Source organism: Pelobates fuscus, chromosome 7 (assembly GCF_036172605.1).
Source record: "Pelobates fuscus isolate aPelFus1 chromosome 7, aPelFus1.pri, whole genome shotgun sequence".
In the NCBI taxonomy this organism is placed as follows: Eukaryota; Metazoa; Chordata; class Amphibia; order Anura; family Pelobatidae; genus Pelobates; species Pelobates fuscus.
Window position 1 is genome coordinate 60,114 of NC_086323.1, and position 21,931 is coordinate 82,044.

At 46.1% G+C, this 21,931-nt stretch overlaps 1 protein-coding gene across 4 annotated transcripts in view; it reads left to right on the plus strand.

Annotated features, from left to right (window-relative positions):
* The first annotated feature begins 2,253 nt into the window (after window positions 1–2,253).
* Window positions 2,254–21,931, plus strand: part of COL24A1 (collagen type XXIV alpha 1 chain) — an 808,926-nt gene continuing 789,248 nt past the window's right edge. For all 4 annotated transcript variants that reach the window (XM_063427613.1, XM_063427615.1, XM_063427616.1 and 1 more), the window contains exon 1: window positions 2,254–2,396. In XM_063427613.1, coding sequence (XP_063283683.1) covers window positions 2,341–2,396 — 56 coding nt within the window. In that variant the 5' untranslated portion in view covers window positions 2,254–2,340. The remainder of the gene's footprint in view (window positions 2,397–21,931) is intronic.

The following is a 21,931-nucleotide window of genomic DNA, read 5'->3' on the forward strand; positions in this document are numbered from 1 at the left end:
ACACATTGTCACACAGTATATACACATAGTATACACACACAGAGTACAGACACACTGTATCACACAGTATATACACACAGTATACACACACAAGGGGTACAGATACACAGTATATATACACACACACACACACATAGACACACTATATCACACAGTATATACACATAGTATACACACATAGAGTACAGACACACTGTATCACACAGTATGTACACACAGTATACACACAAGGGGTACAGATACACAGTATATATACACACACACACATAGACACACTATATCACACAGTATATACACATAGTATACACACATAGAGTACAGACACACTGTATCACACAGTATATACACACAGTATACACACACAGAGGGTGCAGACACACAATATATATATACACACACACACACACACACACACAGAATAGACACACATTGTCACACACTATAGACACATAGTATACACACACAGAGTACAGACACACTGTATCACACAGTACACACACACACTCACACACACACTTTAGACACATAGTATACACACACAGAGTATAGACACACTGTATCACACACACACACACACACACACACACACACACACACACACACACTATAGACACATAGTATACACACACAGACTACAGACACACTGTATCACACAGTACACACACACACACACACACACACACACACTATAGACACATAGAATAGACACACAGTATATACCCATAGTATACACACACATGGGGTACAGACACACAGTATATATATACACACACACAGAGAGAATAGACACACTATATCACACAGTATATACACATAGTATACAAACACAGAGTACAGATACACTGTATCACACAGTATATACACACAGTATACACACACAAGGGGTACAGACACACAGTATATATATACACACACACACAGAATAGACACACATTATCACACAGTATATACACATAGTATACACACACAGAGTACAGACACACTGTATCACACAGTACACACACACACACACTATAGACACATAGTATACACACACAGAGTACAGACACACTGTATCACACAGTACACACACACACACACACACACACACACACTATAGACACATAGTATACACACACAGCGTACAGACACACTGTATCACACAGTACACACACACACACACACCACACACACACACGCACACACTATAGACACATAGTATACACACACAGAGTACAGACACACTGTATCACACAGTTCACACACACACACACACACACACACACACACACACACACTATAGACACATAGTATACACACACAGAGTACAGACACACTGTATCACACAGTACACACACACACACACACACGCACACACTATAGACACATAGTATACACACACAGAGTACAGACACACTGTATCACACAGTACACACACACACACACACACACACACACTATAGACACATAGTATACACACACATAGTACAGACACACTGTATCACACAGTACACACACACACACACACTATAGACACATAGTATACACACACACAGAGTATAGAAACATTGTATCACACTGAGAGCAGCTGCTGATGTCATCACTGACTCTGTAACCTAACACCATCAGGCTGGACCCTCACTGTCTCCGGTCCCAGCCTGCACTCAGCTCCTGCACTCACTGCCAGCTGGTCCGGAGCGCTCAGGGAGTCCCCTCTCACTCAGTGTCAGCAGAGACTATTCACTCAGTGCCTGCAGAGTCCTCACTCCCTGAGTGACAGCAGAGAGTCTTCACTCATTCACTGCCAGCAGAGACTCCTCACTGAGTGACAGCAGATAGTCAGATAGCCAGCAGAAAGTCTTCACTCAGTTCCAGCAGACTCTTCACTCAAAGCCAGCACAGAGTTCTCACTGAGTGCCAGCAGACTCCTCACTCACTCAGTGCCAGCAGAGACTCCTCACTCAGTGCCAGCAGAGTCTTCACTCAGAGCCAGCACAGAGTTCTCACTGAGTGCCAGCAGTGTCCTCACTCAGTGCCAGCAGACAATCCTCACTCAGTGCCAGCAGACTCCTCACTCACTCAGTGCAGCAGAGTCCTCACTCAGTGCCAGCAGAGACTCCTCACTCAGTGCCTGCAGAGTCCTCACTCAGTGCCAGCAGAGACCCCTCACTCAGTGCCAGCAGAGTCCTCACTCAGTGCCAGCAGAGACCCCTCACTCAGTGCCAGCAGAGTCCTCACTCAGTGCCAGCAGAGAGTGCGCACTCAGTCCTTGACATGCAGAGCAGGTCTCATTGATGGAGCTGCCTTCGCCAGCCCTGGGGAGCTTGGTACATTTCGCCCAGAGCTTCGCTGTGAAGACAAATGCATTTAGGAACCCAAAGAACAAGGAGTGGAAACAGCTCTCCCACAGCAAGAGCGTGAGTACCCGGGCCCTCAGGGGCCAGTCCAGACACACAGCATGGCAAGCTTTGGGTCATTTCATCTGTGATAGGCCTGGTTAATAGTATCTGCTGAATAGATTGCAAGCTGTTGGTCTAGAAAAGACAGTATGGTTATTTTATACATAATAGAGTGGAAGCTCTTGGTCTACAAAATACAGCATAGTTAGTATTACCTGCAGAATAGATTGCAAGCTCTTGGTTTAGACAAGAGAACATGGTTATTATTATCTGTAGAGCAGATTGCAAGCTCTTGGCCTAGATATGATAGCATGGTTATTTTATAAAGAATAGATTGCAAGCTCTTATAGTAGAAATGATAGTATGGTTATTATATACAGAATAGATTGCAAGCTCTTATAGTAGAAATGATAGTATGGTTATTATATACAGAATAGATTGCAAGCTCTTGGCCTAGATATGATAGCATGGTTATTATATACAGTATAGATTGCAAGCTCTTATAGTAGAAATGATAGTATGGTTATTATATACAGAATAGATTGCAAGCTCTTGGCCTAGATATGATAGCATGGTTATTATATACAGTATAGATTGCAAGCTCTTATAGTAGAAATGATAGTATGGTTATTACATACAGAATAGATTGCAAGCTCTTGGCCTAGATATGATAGCATGGCTATTTTATAAAGAATAGATTGCAAGCTCTTATAGTAGAAATGATAGTATGGTTATTATATACAGTATAGATTGCAAGCTCTTATAGTAGAAATGATAGTATGGTTATTATATACAGAATAGATTGCAAGCTCTTATAGTAGAAATGATAGTATGGTTATTATATACAGAATAGATTGCAAGCTCTTATAGTAGAAATGATAGTATGGTTATTATATACAGAATAGATTGCAAGCTCTTAAAGTAGAAATGATAGTATGGTTATTATATACAGAATAGATTGCAAGCTCTTATAGTAGAAATGATAGTATGGTTATTATATACAGAATAGATTGCAAGCTCTTATAGTAGAAATGATAGTATGGTTATTATATACAGAATAGATTGCAAGCTCTTGGCCTAGATATGATAGCATGGTTATTATATACAGTATAGATTGCAAGCTCTTATAGTAGAAATGATAGTATGGTTATTATATACAGAATAGATTGCAAGCTCTTATAGTAGAAATGATAGTATGGTTATTATATACAGAATAGATTGCAAGCTCTTATAGTAGAAATGATAGTATGGTTATTATATACAGAATAGATTGCAAGCTCTTATAGTAGAAATGATAGTATGGTTATTATATACAGAATAGATTGCAAGCTCTTATAGTAGAAATGATAGTATGGTTATTATATACAGAATAGATTGCAAGCTCTTGGCCTAGATATGATAGCATGGTTATTATATACAGTATAGATTGCAAGCTCTTATAGTAGAAATGATAGTATGGTTATTATATACAGAATAGAATGCAAGCTCTTATAGTAGAAATGATAGTATGGTTATTATATACAGAATAGATTGCAAGCTCTTGGCCTAGATATGATAGTATGGTTATTATATACAATATAGATTGCAAGCTCTTATAGTATAAATGATAGTATGGTTATTATATACAGAATAGAATGCAAGCTCTTAAAGTAGAAATGATAGTATGGTTATTATATACAGAATAGATTGCAAGCTCTTATAGTAGAAATGATAGTATGGTTATTATATACAGAATAGATTGCAAGCTCTTGGCCTAGATATGATAGCATGGTTATTATATACAGTATAGATTGCAAGCTCTTATAGTAGAAATGATAGTATGGTTATTATATACAGAATAGAATGCAAGCTCTATAGTAGAAATGATAGTATGGTTATTATATACAGAATAGATTGCAAGCTCTTGGCCTAGATATGATAGCATGGTTATTATATACAGTATAGATTGCAAGCTCTTATAGTAGAAATGATAGTATGGTTATTATATACAGAATAGAATGCAAGCTCTTATAGTAGAAATGATAGTATGGTTATTATATACAGAATAGATTGCAAGCTCTTGGCCTAGATATGATAGTATGGTTATTATATACAATATAGATTGCAAGCTCTTATAGTATAAATGATAGTATGGTTATTATATACAGAATAGATTGCAAGCTCTTGGCCTAGATATGAAAGTATGGTTATTATATACAGTATAGATTGCAAGCTCTTATAGTAGAAATGATAGTATGGTTATTATATACAGTATAGATTGCAAGCTCTTATAGTAGAAATGATAGTATGGTTATTATATACAGAATAGATTGCAAGCTCTTGGCCTAGATATGATAGTATTGTTATTTTATACAGAATAGATTGCAAGCTCTTATAGTAGAAATGATAGTATGGTTATTATATACAGAATAGATTGCAAGCTCTTGGCCTAGATATGAAAGTATTGTTATTTTATAAAGAATAGATTGCAAGCTCTTATAGTAGAAATTATAGTATGGTTATTATTTACAGAATAGATTGCAAGCTCTTGGCCTAGATATGATAGCATGGTTATTATATACAGTATAGATTGCAAGCTCTTATAGTAGAAATGATAGTATGGTTATTATATACAGAATAGATTGCAAGCTCTTGGCCTAGATATGATAGTATGGTTATTATATACAATATAGATTGCAAGCTCTTATAGTAGAAATGATAGTATGGTTATTATATACAGAATAGAGTGCAAGCTCTTGGCCTAGATATGAAAGTATTGTTATTTTATAAAGAATAGATTGCAAGCTCTTATAGTAGAAATTATAGTATGGTTATTATTTACAGAATAGATTGCAAGCTCTTGGCCTAGATATGATAGCATGGTTATTTTATAAATAATAGATTGCAAGCTCTTATAGTATAAATGATAGTATGGTTATTATATACAGAATAGATTGCAAGCTCTTATAGTAGAAATGATAGTATGGTTATTATATACAGAATAGAATGCAAGCTCTTATAGTAGAAATGATAGTATGGTTATTATATACAGAATAGATTGCAAGCTCTTATAGTAGAAATGATAGTATGGTTATTATATACAGAATAGATTGCAAGCTCTTGGCCTAGATATGATAGTATGGTTATTATATACAGTATAGATTGCAAGCTCTTATAGTAGAAATGATAGTATGGTTATTATATACAGAATAGATTGCAAGCTATTGGCTTAGATATGAAAGTATTGTTATTTTATACAGAATAGATTGCAAGCTCTTATAGTAGAAATGATAGTATGGTTATTATATACAGAATAGATTGCAAGCTCTTGGCCTAGATATGAAAGTATTGTTATTTTATAAAGAATAGATTGCAAGCTCTTATAGTAGAAATTATAGTATGGTTATTATTTACAGAATAGATTGCAAGCTCTTGACCTAGATATGATAGCATGGTTATTTTATAAATAATAGATCGCAAGCTCTCATGGTAGAAATGATAGTATGGTTATCATATACAGAATAGATTGCAAGCTCTTGGCCTAGATATGATAGCATGGTTATTATCTTCAGAATAGATTGCAAACTCTTTACCTAGAAATGATAGTATGGTTAATATTTAAAGAATAGATGGCAAGCTCTTGGACTAGAGATGACAGCGTATTTATTATACACAGAATAGATTGCAAGCTCTTGGACTAGAGAGGATAGCATTGTTATTATCTGCAGAATAGATTGCAAACTTTTTATCTAGAAATGATAGTATGGTTATTATCTAAATAATAGATTGCAAGCTATTGGACTAAAGATGACAGCATATTTATTATATACAGAATAGATTGCAAGTTCTTTACCTAGAAATGATAGTATGGTTATTATATACATAATAGATTGCAAGCTATTGGACTAAAGATGACAGCATATTTATTATATACAGAATAGATTGCAAGTTCTTTACCTAGAAATGATAGTATGGTTATTATATACATAATAGATTGCAAGCTCTTGGACAAGAGATGACAGCATGGTTATTATATACAGAAAAGATTGGAGGTCCTTGGTATAGAGATGATAGCATGGTTATAATCCGCAGAATAGATTGCAAGCTGTTGGGCTAGAAGTAGGCTTTGCCTCAGCCTTTGGGCTTTCATGTACTGTTTATAGCAGTGACAAGATGTGCAGGCCATCTGAAAGGGTTAAATCCTGATGCCACTCCTCCCCTGTGATTGTCAACCTTCCATCCAATAGTAAAAAGCATATATTGAGGGGAGGGCATAGCCCCTGGGGGCCAGACTTGTCTGTAAGGTATGCCTTTGAAAAAAGCAAGGAATTATGGGCGGTGTGGCAAGAATGGGGCAAGCTATGAGCTGAGGGCTATTTGCAGAGCTGAGAATGTTCCTGTCTGTCACTTGGTGCCACAGCCCAGTCTGACATATTTCAGTTGTGTGACTGGAGCTGGGAGTCTGTGTTGGGACTTGTCAGAAGATCCTCCTAAATTCTCACTTCCACGTCTGTGCTGGAGTCAGATTTCACAATGTCCGATAACATGTAGTCACATATTACATGGAGTGCTCACTAAGTCTGGTAAAATGTAGCCACATATGACATAGAGTGCTCACTAAGTCTGGTAACACGTGGCCGCATATTACATGGAGTGCTCACTAAGTCTGGTAACATGTAGCCACATATTACATGGAGTGCTCACTAAGTCTGATAACACATAGCCACATATTACATGGAGTGCTCACTAAGTCTGGTAACATGTAGCCACATATGACATAGAGTGCTCACTAAGTCTGGTAACACGTAGCCACATATTACATGGAGTGCTCACTAAGTCTGGTAACATGTAGCCACATATGACATAGAGTGCTCACTAAGTCTGGTAACACGTGGCCGCATATTACATGGAGTGCTCACTAAGTCTGGTAACATGTAGCCACATATTACATGGAGTGCTCACTAAGTCTGATAACACATAGCCACATATTACATGGAGTGCTCACTAAGTCTGGTAACATGTAGCCACATATGACATAGAGTGCTCACTAAGTCTGGTAACACGTAGCCACATATTACATGGAGTGCTCACTAAGTCTGGTAACACGTATCCACATATTACATGAAGTGCTCACTAAGTCTGATAACACATAGCCACATATTACATGGAGTGCTCACTAAGTCTGGTAACATGTAGCCACATATTACATAGAGTGCTCACTAAGTCTGGTAACACGTATCCACATATTACATGGAGTGCTCACTAAGTCTGATAACACATAGCCACATATTACATGGAGTGCTCACTAAGTCTGGTAACATGTAGCCACATGTTACATAGAGTGCTCACTAAGTCTGGTTACATGTAGCCACTTATTACACGGAGTGCTCACTAAGTATGATAACATGTAGCCTCATATTACATGGAGTGCTCACTAAGTCTGGTAACATGTAGCCACATATTACACGGAGTGCTCACTAAGTCTGATAACACGTGGCCGCATATTACATGGAGTGCTCACTAAGTCTGGTAACATGTAGCCACATATTACATGGAGTGCTCACTAAGTCTGGTAACATGTAGCCACATATTACATGGAGTGCACACTAAGTCTGGTAACATGTAGCCACATATTACATGGAGTGCTCACTAAGTCTGGTAACACGTGGCCGCATATTACATGGAGTGCTCACTAAGTCTGATAACACGTGGCCGCATATTACATGGAGTGCTCACTAAGTCTGGTAACATATAGCCGCATATTACATGGAGTGCTCACTAAGTCTGATAACATGTAGCCACATATTACATGGAGTGCTCACTAAGTCTGGTAACATGTAGCCTCATATTACATGGAGTGCTCACTAAGTCTGGTAACATGTAGCCACATATTACATGGAGTGCTCACTAAGTCTGATAACATGTAGCCTCATATTACATGGAGTGCTCACTAAGTCTGATAACGTGTAGCCACATATTACATGGAGTGCTCACTAAGTCTGGTAACATGTAGCCCCATATTACATGGAGTGCACACTAAGTCTGGTAACATGTAGCCACATATTACATGGAGTGCTCACTAAGTCTGATAACACATAGCCACATATTACATGGAGTGCTCACTAAGTCTGGTAACATGTAGCCACATATGACATAGAGTGCTCACTAAGTCTGGTAACACGTATCCACATATTACATGGAGTGCTCACTAAGTCTGATAACACATAGCCACATATTACATGGAGTGCTCACTAAGTCTGGTAACATGTAGCCACATATTACATAGAGTGCTCACTAAGTCTGGTAACACGTATCCACATATTACATGGAGTGCTCACTAAGTCTGATAACACATAGCCACATATTACATGGAGTGCTCACTAAGTCTGGTAACATGTAGCCACATATTACATAGAGTGCTCACTAAGTCTGGTTACATGTAGCCACTTATTACACGGAGTGCTCACTAAGTATGATAACATGTAGCCTCATATTACATGGAGTGCTCACTAAGTCTGGTAACATGTAGCCACATATTACACGGAGTGCTCACTAAGTCTGATAACACGTGGCCGCATATTACATGGAGTGCTCACTAAGTCTGGTAACATGTAGCCACATATTACATGGAGTGCTCACTAAGTCTGGTAACATGTAGCCACATATTACATGGAGTGCACACTAAGTCTGGTAACATGTAGCCACATATTACATGGAGTGCTCACTAAGTCTGGTAACACGTGGCCGCATATTACATGGAGTGCTCACTAAGTCTGATAACACGTGGCCGCATATTACATGGAGTGCTCACTAAGTCTGGTAACATATAGCCGCATATTACATGGAGTGCTCACTAAGTCTGATAACATGTAGCCACATATTACATGGAGTGCTCACTAAGTCTGGTAACATGTAGCCTCATATTACATGGAGTGCTCACTAAGTCTGGTAACATGTAGCCACATATTACATGGAGTGCTCACTAAGTCTGATAACATGTAGCCTCATATTACATGGAGTGCTCACTAAGTCTGATAACGTGTAGCCACATATTACATGGAGTGCTCACTAAGTCTGGTAACATGTAGCCACATATTACATGGAGTGCACACTAAGTCTGGTAACATGTAGCCACATATTACATGGAGTGCTCACTAAGTCTGGTAACACGTGGCCGCATATTACATGGAGTGCTCACTAAGTCTGATAACGTGTAGCCACATATTACATGGAGTGCTCACTAAGTCTGGTAACACGTAGCCCCATATTACACGGAGTGCTCACTAAGTCTGGTAACATGTAGCCACATATTACATGGAGTGCTCACTAAGTCTGGTAACATGTAGCCTCATATTACATGGAGTGCTCACTAAGTCTGATAACATGTAGCCACATATTACATGGAGTGCTCACTAAGTCTGGTAACATGTAGCCTCATATTACATGGAGTGCTCACTAAGTCTGGTAACACGTGGCCGCATATTACATGGAGTGCTCACTAAGTCTGATAACGTGTAGCCACATATAACATGGAGTGCTCACTAAGTCTGGTAACACGTAGCCCCATATTACACGGAGTGCTCACTAAGTCTGGTAACATGTAGCCACATATTACATGGAGTGCTCACTAAGTCTGATAACACGTGGCCGCATATTACATGGAGTGCTCACTAAGTCTGGTAACATATAGCCGCATATTACATGGAGTGCTCACTAAGTCTGATAACATGTAGCCACATATTACATGGAGTGCTCATTAAGTCTGGTAACATGTAGCCTCATATTACATGGAGTGCTCACTAAGCCTGGTAACATGTAGCCACATATTACATGGAGTGCACACTAAGTCTGGTAACATGTAGCCACATATTACATGGAGTGCTCACTAAGTCTGGTAACACGTGGCCGCATATTACATGGAGTGCTCACTAAGTCTGATAACGTGTAGCCACATATTACATGGAGTGCTCACTAAGTCTGGTAACACGTAGCCCCATATTACACGGAGTGCTCACTAAGTCTGGTAACATGTAGCCACATATTACATGGAGTGCTCACTAAGTCTGGTAACACGTAGCCCCATATTACACGGAGTGCTCACTAAGTCTGATAACGTGTAGCCACATATTACATGGAGTGCTCACTAAGTCTGGTAACACGTAGCCCCATATTACACGGAGTGCTCACTAAGTCTGGTAACATGTAGCCACATATTACATGGAGTGCTCACTAAGTCTGATAACACGTGGCCGCATATTACATGGAGTGCTCACTAAGTCTGGTAACATATAGCCGCATATTACATGGAGTGCTCACTAAGTCTGATAACATGTAGCCACATATTACATGGAGTGCTCATTAAGTCTGGTAACATGTAGCCTCATATTACATGGAGTGCTCACTAAGTCTGGTAACATGTAGCCACATATTACATGGAGTGCTCACTAAGTCTGGTAACACGTAGCCCCATATTACATGGAGTGCTCACTAAGGCTGGTAACATGTAGCCTCATATTACATGGAGTGCTCACTAAGTGTGGTAACATGTAGCCTCATATTACATGGAGTGCTCACTAAGTCTGATAACATGTAGCCACATATTACACGGAGTGCTCACTAAGTCTGGTAACACGTAGCCCCATATTACACGGAGTGCTCACTAAGTCTGGTAACATGTAGCCACATATTACATGGAGTGCTCACTAAGTCTGATAACATGTAGCCTCATATTACATGGAGTGCTCACTAAGTCTGATAACATGTAGCCACATATTACACGGAGTGCTCACTAAGTCTGGTAACACGTAGCCCCATATTACACGGAGTGCTCACTAAGTCTGGTAACATGTAGCCACATATTACATGGAGTGCTCACTAAGGCTGGTAACATGTAGCCACATATTACATGGAGTGCTCATTAAGTCTGGTAACATGTAGCCTCATATTACATGGAGTGCTCACTAAGTCTGGTAACATGTAGCCACATATTACATGGAGTGCTCACTAAGTCTGGTAACACGTAGCCCCATATTACATGGAGTGCTCACTAAGGCTGGTAACATGTAGCCTCATATTACATGGAGTGCTCACTAAGTGTGGTAACATGTAGCCTCATATTACATGGAGTGCTCACTAAGTCTGATAACATGTAGCCACATATTACACGGAGTGCTCACTAAGTCTGGTAACACGTAGCCCCATATTACACGGAGTGCTCACTAAGTCTGGTAACATGTAGCCACATATTACATGGAGTGCTCACTAAGTCTGATAACATGTAGCCACATATTACATGGAGTGCTCACTAAGTCTGATAACATGTAGCCTCATATTACATGGAGTGCAAACCACTGGACCCCACAAATCTCTTTATTGGGGGAACCCATAAACATCAAGTTGGATTTTCTATTTCCGGTATAGTTAGTGCATCTAGGAAGAAATTCAAGCGGTCAATATTCCGGGTTCATGTATTAAAGACTATCTGTGGGGACATTAACCCCTTACAGATCAATTATTTACAAAACATGGCCTAAACTCCTGCTCCCATGATCTATGGGACCCTCACCTTTCCTGTAACTTGGACTATGGCAGTAACCCTTTCATTCCTGGTTGGCATTTGCCACTGTTGGGGAACATCACAATCTACTTATATTTGTATTGTTAATGTTTAAGGCTGTAGACAATTATTGTCCAAATATAAGAGTATGCAGTACTTCTATCCCTTTAACGTCGGTCGCTGAATGCCTTCCAAGTCTGATAAAAACACAATCACTTCACTTCAACCTTGATAATCTTGACATCTCATAGAAAAGCATTGCATCCTTATTGCGCATGCTGGACAATGAGATTCTACTCACAGAGAAATATAATCCTAATGCTTCTCAATGAGAAGAATTAACTGCATTTGGTGTCATCATGAAGCCAAATATGAGAGCCTTTTGAAAACAAAGGGTTTGTGGGGGAAGTGCCTCCAGTGGCTGTCTGAGTAAGTGGTTGTTTGATTGACAGCATCTGGAGGCATTCTGACTGACAAATATAAACCTAGCCTTTCTCTATTTGTCAGACGGCAGAGACTGTATTTTGGCACCTAAGCTGTAGTGGTTTTAGTGTTTAGAGTGTCCCTTTAAATAGAAACAGTGTAGAATTACTAATACTATGTGAGCCTTGACAGACTTCCTGTGCCATGCCACTAGATATAAAAGACAAGAAGGGTTAATAATGGGCACTCATTGCCGAGTACAAGCCAAACCCTGAGACCCCTGGACACATACGCATGACACACATTCCAACAGCTTCTTTTGACCATTACAGTGACTAAAGTATGTGTCACTAACTGACATTGGGCCTGGGGCTGGCTCAGGCTGGAGCCAGCGACACAGTTGGGCTCCTGAAAAGCCCTGAGTTTATTTGGTTTATCATAAATCACAATTTTTATTGAAGTCTTACAAGCACCTGGTTTTGATTTTCACACTTTTAATTACTAGTCCCAAGTTCCCTGTGTAAATTCATCTGTAAGCCGGCACTGCGGGCATCACACTGTCGGTAGGGCCAGGTGTGTTCCTGTATCTGTCAGAGAGCCGCTAGCCGAGTGTCAGCCCGTATTGTAGCTGTGAGAGGGAAGAAGTGCCCCCAATTATTTCACAAAGGCAAGGGCATTCACACTGCACACAGAGTGCAAAGAAATCCTGTAACCTGGAGTGTGATCCATGGCAGGGGGTCACTTTAACCTGAAATGTGTCATCCCTGGCAGGGGGTCACTGTAACCTGGAGTGTGATCCATGGCAGGAGTCACTGTGACCTGAAATGTGTCATCCCTAGCAGGGGGTCACTGTAACCTGGAGTGTGATCCCTGGCAGGGGTCACTGTAACCTGGAGTGTGATCCATGGCAGGGGGTCACTGTAACCTGGAGTGTGATCCCTGGCAGCGGTCACTGTAACCTAGAGTGTGATCCCCGGCAGGGGGTCACTGTAACCTAGAGTGTGATCCCTGGCAGGGGGTCACTGTAACCTAGAGTGTGATCCCTGGCAGGGAGTCACTGTAACCTAGAGTGTGATCCCTGGCAGCGGTCACTGTAACCTAGAGTGTGATCCCTGGCAGCGGTCACTGTAACCTAGAGTGTGATCCCTGGCAGCGGTCACTGTAACCTAGAGTGTGATCCCTGGCAGGGGGTTACTGTAACCTGGAGTGTGATCCCTGGCAGCGGTCACTGTAACCTAGAGTGTGATCCCCGGCAGGGGGTCACTGTAACCTAGAGTGTGATCCCTGGCAGGGGGTCACTGTAACCTAGAGTGTGATCCCTGGCAGGGAGTCACTGTAACCTAGAGTGTGATCCCTGGCAGGGGGTCACTGTAACCTAGAGTGTGATCCCTGGCAGGGGGTCACTGTAACTAGAGTGTGATCCATGGCAGCGGTCACTGTGGCAGCGGTCACTGTAACCTAGAGTGTGATCCCCGGCAGGGGTCACTGTAACCTAGAGTGTGATCCCTGGCAGGAGTCACTGTAACCTTGAGTGTGATCCATGGCAGGGGGTCACTGTAACCTGGAGTGTGATCCCTGGCAGGGGTCACTTTAACCTGGAGTGTGATCCATGGCAGGGGTCACTGTAACCTAGAGTGTTATCCATGGCAGCGGTCACTGTAACCTAGAGTGTGATCCATGGCAGCGGTCACTGTAACCTAGAGTGTGATCCCTGGCAGCGGTCACTGTAACCTAGAGTGTGATCCCTGGCAGCGGTCACTGTAACCTAGAGTGTGATCCATGGCAGCGGTCACTGTAACCTAGAGTGTGATCCCTGGCAGCGGTCACTGTAACCTAGAGTGTGATCCCTGGCAGCGGTCACTGTAACCTAGAGTGTGATCCCCGGCAGGGGGTTACTGTAACCTGGAGTGTGATCCCTGGCAGCGGTCACTGTAACCTAGAGTGTGATCCCCGGCAGGGGGTCACTGTAACCTAGAGTGTGATCATTGGCAGGGGGTCACTGTAACCTAGAGTGTGATCCCTGGCAGGGAGTCACTGTAACCTAGAGTGTGATCCCTGGCAGGGGGTCACTGTAACCTAGAGTGTGATCCCTGGCAGGGGGTCACTGTAACTAGAGTGTGATCCATGGCAGCGGTCACTGTAACCTGGAGTGTGATCCCTGGCAGCGGTCACTGTAACCTAGAGTGTGATCCCCGGCAGGGGTCACTGTAACCTAGAGTGTGATCCCTGGCAGGAGTCACTGTAACCTTGAGTGTGATCCCTGGCAGGGGTCACTGTAACCTGGAGTGTGATCCATGGCAGGGGGTCACTGTAACCTGGAGTGTGATCCCTGGCAGCGGTCACTGTAACCTAGAGTGTGATCCCCGGCAGGGGGTCACTGTAACCTAGAGTGTGATCCCTGGCAGGGGGTCACTGTAACCTAGAGTGTGATCCCTGGCAGGGAGTCACTGTAACCTAGAGTGTGATCCCTGGCAGCGGTCACTGTAACCTAGAGTGTGATCCCTGGCAGCGGTCACTGTAACCTAGAGTGTGATCCCTGGCAGCGGTCACTGTAACCTAGAGTGTGATCCCTGGCAGGGGGTTACTGTAACCTGGAGTGTGATCCCTGGCAGCGGTCACTGTAACCTAGAGTGTGATCCCCGGCAGGGGGTCACTGTAACCTAGAGTGTGATCCCTGGCAGGGGGTCACTGTAACCTAGAGTGTGATCCCTGGCAGGGAGTCACTGTAACCTAGAGTGTGATCCCTGGCAGGGGGTCACTGTAACCTAGAGTGTGATCCCTGGCAGGGGGTCACTGTAACTAGAGTGTGATCCATGGCAGCGGTCACTGTGGCAGCGGTCACTGTAACCTAGAGTGTGATCCCCGGCAGGGGTCACTGTAACCTAGAGTGTGATCCCTGGCAGGAGTCACTGTAACCTTGAGTGTGATCCATGGCAGGGGGTCACTGTAACCTGGAGTGTGATCCCTGGCAGGGGTCACTTTAACCTGGAGTGTGATCCATGGCAGGGGTCACTGTAACCTAGAGTGTTATCCATGGCAGCGGTCACTGTAACCTAGAGTGTGATCCATGGCAGCGGTCACTGTAACCTAGAGTGTGATCCCTGGCAGCGGTCACTGTAACCTAGAGTGTGATCCCTGGCAGCGGTCACTGTAACCTAGAGTGTGATCCATGGCAGCGGTCACTGTAACCTAGAGTGTGATCCCTGGCAGCGGTCACTGTAACCTAGAGTGTGATCCCTGGCAGCGGTCACTGTAACCTAGAGTGTGATCCCCGGCAGGGGGTTACTGTAACCTGGAGTGTGATCCCTGGCAGCGGTCACTGTAACCTAGAGTGTGATCCCCGGCAGGGGGTCACTGTAACCTAGAGTGTGATCATTGGCAGGGGGTCACTGTAACCTAGAGTGTGATCCCTGGCAGGGAGTCACTGTAACCTAGAGTGTGATCCCTGGCAGGGGGTCACTGTAACCTAGAGTGTGATCCCTGGCAGGGGGTCACTGTAACTAGAGTGTGATCCATGGCAGCGGTCACTGTAACCTGGAGTGTGATCCCTGGCAGCGGTCACTGTAACCTAGAGTGTGATCCCCGGCAGGGGTCACTGTAACCTAGAGTGTGATCCCTGGCAGGAGTCACTGTAACCTTGAGTGTGATCCATGGCAGGGGGTCACTGTAACCTGGAGTGTGATCCCTGGCAGGGGTCACTTTAACCTGGAGTGTGATCCCTGGCAGCGGTCACTGTAACCTAGAGTGTGATCCCCGGCAGGGGTCACTGTAACCTAGAGTGTGATCCATGGCAGGGGTCACTGTAACCTGGAGTGTGATCCCTGGCAGGGGTCACTGTAACCTAGAGTGTGATCCCTGGCAGGAGTCACTGTAACCTTGAGTGTGATCCATGGCAGGGGGTCACTGTAACCTAGAGTGTGATCCCTGGCAGGGGGTCACTGTAACCTGGAGTGTGATCCATGGCAGCGGTCACTGTAACCTGGAGTGTGATCCCTGGCAGGGGTCACTGTAACCTGGAGTGTGATCCCTGGCAGGAGTCACTGTAACCTGGAGTGTGATCCCTGGCAGCGGTCACTGTAACCTGGAGTGGGATACCCGGCAGGGGGACACTGTAACCTAGAGTGTGATCCATGGCAGGGGGTCACTGTAACCTGGAGTGTGATCCCTGGCAGCGGTCACTGTAACCTGGAGTGGGATACCCGGCAGGGGGACACTGTAACCTAGAGTGTGATCCATGGCAGCGGTCACTGTAAACTGGAGTGTGATCCATGGCAGCGGTCACTGTAACCTGGAGTGTGATCCCTGGCAGCGGTCACTGTAACCTGGAGTGGGATACCCGGCAGGGGGACACTGTAACCTAGAGTGTGATCCATGGCAGCAGTCACTGTAACCTAGAGTGTGATCCATGGCAGGGGGTCACTGTAACCTAGAGTGTGATCCCTGGCAGGGGTCACTGTAACCTGGAGTGAGATACCCGGCAGGGGGACACTGTAACCTAGAGTGTGATCCCTGGCAGCGGTCACTGTAACCTGGAGTGGGATACCCGGCAGGGGGACACTGTAACCTAGAGTGTGATCCATGGCAGCGGTCACTGTAAACTGGAGTGTGATCCATGGCAGCGGTCACTGTAACCTGGAGTGTGATCCCTGGCAGCGGTCACTGTAACCTGGAGTGGGATACCCGGCAGGGGGACACTGTAACCTAGAGTGTGATCCATGGCAGCAGTCACTGTAACCTAGAGTGTGATCCATGGCAGGGGGTCACTGTAACCTAGAGTGTGATCCCTGGCAGGGGTCACTGTAACCTAGAGTGTGATCCCTGGCAGGGGGACACTGTAACCTGGAGTGTGATCCCTGGCAGGAGTCACTGTAACCTGGAGTGTGATCCCAGGCAGGGGGTCACTGTAACCTAGAGTGTGATCCCTGGCAGGAGTCACTGTAACCTAGAGTGTGATCCCTGGCAGGGAGTCACTGTAACCTAGAGTGTGATCCCTGGCAGCGGTCACTGTAACCTAGAGTGTGATCCATGGCAGCGGTCACTGTAACCTAGAGTGTGATCCCTGGCAGGAGTCACTGTAACCTAGAGTGTGATCCCTGGCAGCGGTCACTGTAACCTAGAGTGTGATCCCTGCAGGGGGTCACTGTAACCTAGAGTGTGATCCCTGGCAGGAGTCACTGTAACCTGGAGTGTGATACCCGGCAGGCGTCACTGTAACCTAGAGTGTGATCCCTGGCAGGGGGTCACTGTAACCTAGAGTGTGATCCCTGGCAGGCGTCACTGTAACCTAGAGTTTGATCCCTGGCAGGGGGTCACTGTAACCTGGAGTGTGATCCATGGGAGGGGGTCACTGTAACCTAGAGTGTGATCCCTGGCAGCGGTCACTGTAACCTAGAGTGTGATCCATGGCAGCGGTCACTGTAAGCTGGAGTGTGTTCCATGGCAGCGGTCACTGTAAGCTGGAGTGTGTTCCATGGCAGCGGTCACTGTAACCTGGAGTGTGATCCATGGCAGGGGTCACTGTAACCTGGAGTGTGATCCCTGGCAACGGTCACTGTAACCTGGAGTGTGATACCCGGCAGGGGGACACTGTAACCTAGAGTGTGATCCATGGCAGGGGTCACTGTAACCTGGAGTGTGATCCCTGGCAACGGTCACTGTAACCTGGAGTGTGATACCCGGCAGCGGGACACTGTAACCTAGAGTGTGATCCATGGCAGCGGTCACTGTAACCTAGAGTGTGATCCATGGCAGGGGGTCACTGTAACCTAGAGTGTGATCCCTGGCAACGGTCACTGTAACCTGGAGTGTGATACCCGGCAGGGGGACACTGTAACCTAGAGTGTGATCAATGGCAGGGGGTCACTGTAACCTAGAGTGTGATCTATGGCAGCGGTCACTGTAACCTGGAGTGTGATCCATGGCAGCGGTCACTGTAACCTGGAGTGTGATCCCTGGCAGGGGTCACTGTAACCTAGAGTGTGATCCCTGGCAGCGGTCACTGTAACCTAGAGTGTGATCCATGGCAGGGGTCACTGTAACCTGCAGTGTGATCCCTGGCAGGCGTCACTGTAACCTGGAGTGTGATCCCTGGCAGCGGTCACTGTAACCTAGAGTGTGATCCATGGCAGGGGGTCACTGTAACCTAGAGTGTGATCCATGGCAGGGCTCACTGTAACCTAGAGTGTGATCCATGGCAGGGGGTCACTGTAACCTGGAGTGTGATCCCTGGCAGCGGTCACTGTAACCTGGAGTGGGATACCCGGCAGGGGGACACTGTAACCTAGAGTGTGATCCATGGCAGCAGTCACTGTAACCTAGAGTGTGATCCATGGCAGGGGGTCACTGTAACCTAGAGTGTGATCCCTGGCAGCGGTCACTGTAACCTAGAGTGTGATCCATGGCAGCGGTCACTGTAACCTAGAGTGTGATCCCTGGCAGGAGTCACTGTAACCTAGAGTGTGATCCCTGGCAGCGGTCACTGTAACCTAGAGTGTGATCCCTGCAGGGGGTCACTGTAACCTAGAGTGTGATCCATGGCAGCGGTCACTGTAACCTGGAGTGTGATCCCTGGCAGGGGTCACTGTAACCTGGAGTGTGATCCCTGGCAGGAGTCACTGTAACCTGGAGTGTGATCCCTGGCAGCGGTCACTGTAACCTGGAGTGGGATACCCGGCAGGGGGACACTGTAACCTAGAGTGTGATCCATGGCAGGGGGTCACTGTAACCTGGAGTGTGATCCCTGGCAGCGGTCACTGTAACCTGGAGTGGGATACCCGGCAGGGGGACACTGTAACCTAGAGTGTGATCCATGGCAGCGGTCACTGTAAACTGGAGTGTGATCCATGGCAGCGGTCACTGTAACCTGGAGTGTGATCCCTGGCAGCGGTCACTGTAACCTGGAGTGGGATACCCGGCAGGGGGACACTGTAACCTAGAGTGTGATCCATGGCAGCAGTCACTGTAACCTAGAGTGTGATCCATGGCAGGGGGTCACTGTAACCTAGAGTGTGATCCCTGGCAGGGGTCACTGTAACCTGGAGTGAGATACCCGGCAGGGGGACACTGTAACCTAGAGTGTGATCCCTGGCAGCGGTCACTGTAACCTGGAGTGGGATACCCGGCAGGGGGACACTGTAACCTAGAGTGTGATCCATGGCAGCGGTCACTGTAAACTGGAGTGTGATCCATGGCAGCGGTCACTGTAACCTGGAGTGTGATCCCTGGCAGCGGTCACTGTAACCTGGAGTGGGATACCCGGCAGGGGGACACTGTAACCTAGAGTGTGATCCATGGCAGGGGGTCACTGTAACCTAGAGTGTGATCCCTGGCAGGGGTCACTGTAACCTAGAGTGTGATCCCTGGCAGGGGGACACTGTAACCTAGAGTGTGATCCATGGCAGGAGTCACTGTAACCTGGAGTGTGATCCCTGGCAGGAGTCACTGTAACCTGGAGTGTGATCCCAGGCAGCGGTCACTGTAACCTAGAGTGTGATCCATGGCAGCGGTCACTGTAACCTAGAGTGTGATCCCTGGCAGGAGTCACTGTAACCTAGAGTGTGATCCCTGGCAGCGGTCACTGTAACCTAGAGTGTGATCCCTGCAGGGGGTCACTGTAACCTAGAGTGTGATCCCTGGCAGGAGTCACTGTAACCTGGAGTGTGATACCCGGCAGGCGTCACTGTAACCTAGAGTGTGATCCCTGGCAGGGGGTCACTGTAACCTAGAGTGTGATCCCTGGCAGGCGTCACTGTAACCTAGAGTTTGATCCCTGGCAGGGGGTCACTGTAACCTGGAGTGTGATCCATGGGAGGGGGTCACTGTAACCTAGAGTGTGATCCCTGGCAGCGGTCACTGTAACCTAGAGTGTGATCCATGGCAGCGGTCACTGTAAGCTGGAGTGTGTTCCATGGCAGCGGTCACTGTAAGCTGGAGTGTGTTCCATGGCAGCGGTCACTGTAACCTGGAGTGTGATCCATGGCAGGGGTCACTGTAACCTGGAGTGTGATCCCTGGCAACGGTCACTGTAACCTGGAGTGTGATACCCGGCAGGGGGACACTGTAACCTAGAGTGTGATCCATGGCAGGGGTCACTGTAACCTGGAGTGTGATCCCTGGCAACGGTCACTGTAACCTGGAGTGTGATACCCGGCAGCGGGACACTGTAACCTAGAGTGTGATCCATGGCAGCGGTCACTGTAACCTAGAGTGTGATCCATGGCAGGGGGTCACTGTAACCTAGAGTGTGATCCCTGGCAACGGTCACTGTAACCTGGAGTGTGATACCCGGCAGGGGGACACTGTAACCTAGAGTGTGATCAATGGCAGGGGGTCACTGTAACCTAGAGTGTGATCTATGGCAGCGGTCACTGTAACCTGGAGTGTGATCCATGGCAGCGGTCACTGTAACCTGGAGTGTGATCCCTGGCAGGGGTCACTGTAACCTAGAGTGTGATCCCTGGCAGCGGTCACTGTAACCTAGAGTGTGATCCATGGCAGGGGTCACTGTAACCTGCAGTGTGATCCCTGGCAGGCGTCACTGTAACCTGGAGTGTGATCCCTGGCAGCGGTCACTGTAACCTAGAGTGTGATCCATGGCAGGGGGTCACTGTAACCTAGAGTGTGATCCATGGCAGGGCTCACTGTAACCTAGAGTGTGATCCCTGGCAGTGGTCACTGTAACCTAGAGTGTGATCCCTGGCAGCGGTCACTGTAACCTGCAGTGTGATCCCTGGCAGGCGTCACTGTAACCTAGAGTGTGATCCCTGGCAGCGGTCACTGTAACCTAGAGTGTGATCCCTGGCAGCGGTCACTGTAACCTGCAGTGTGATCCCTGGCAGGCGTCACTGTAACCTGGAGTGTGATCCCTGGCAGCGGTTACTGTAACCTAGAGTGTGATCCATGGCAGGGGGTCACTGTAACCTAGAGTGTGATCCCTGGCAAGGGTCACTGTAACCTGGAGTGTGATCCATGGCAGGGGGTCACTGTAACCTAGAGTGTGATCACTGGCAAGGGTCACTGTAACCTGGAGTGTGTTCCATGGCAGCGGTCACTGTAACCTGGAGTGTGATCCCTGCCAGCGGTCACTGTAACCTGGAGTGTGATCCCTGGCAGGCGTCACTGTAACCTAGAGTGTGATCCCTGGCAGGGGTCACTGTAACCTAGAGTGTGATCCCTGGCAGCGGTCACTGTAACCTAGAGTGTGATCCATGGCAGGGGTCACTGTAACCTGCAGTGTGATCCCTGGCAGGCGTCACTGTAACCTGGAGTGTGATCCCTGGCAGCGGTCACTGTAACCTAGAGTGTGATCCATGGCAGGGGGTCACTGTAACCTAGAGTGTGATCCATGGCAGGGCTCACTGTAACCTAGAGTGTGATCCCTGGCAGCGGTCACTGTAACCTAGAGTGTGATCCCTGGCAGCGGTCACTGTAACCTAGAGTGTGATCCCTGGCAGGGGGTTACTGTAACCTGGAGTGTGATCCCTGGCAGCGGTCACTGTAACCTAGAGTGTGATCCCCGGCAGGGGTCACTGTAACCTAGAGTGTGATCCCCGGCAGGGGGTCACTGTAACCTGGAGTGTGATCCATGGCAGGGGGT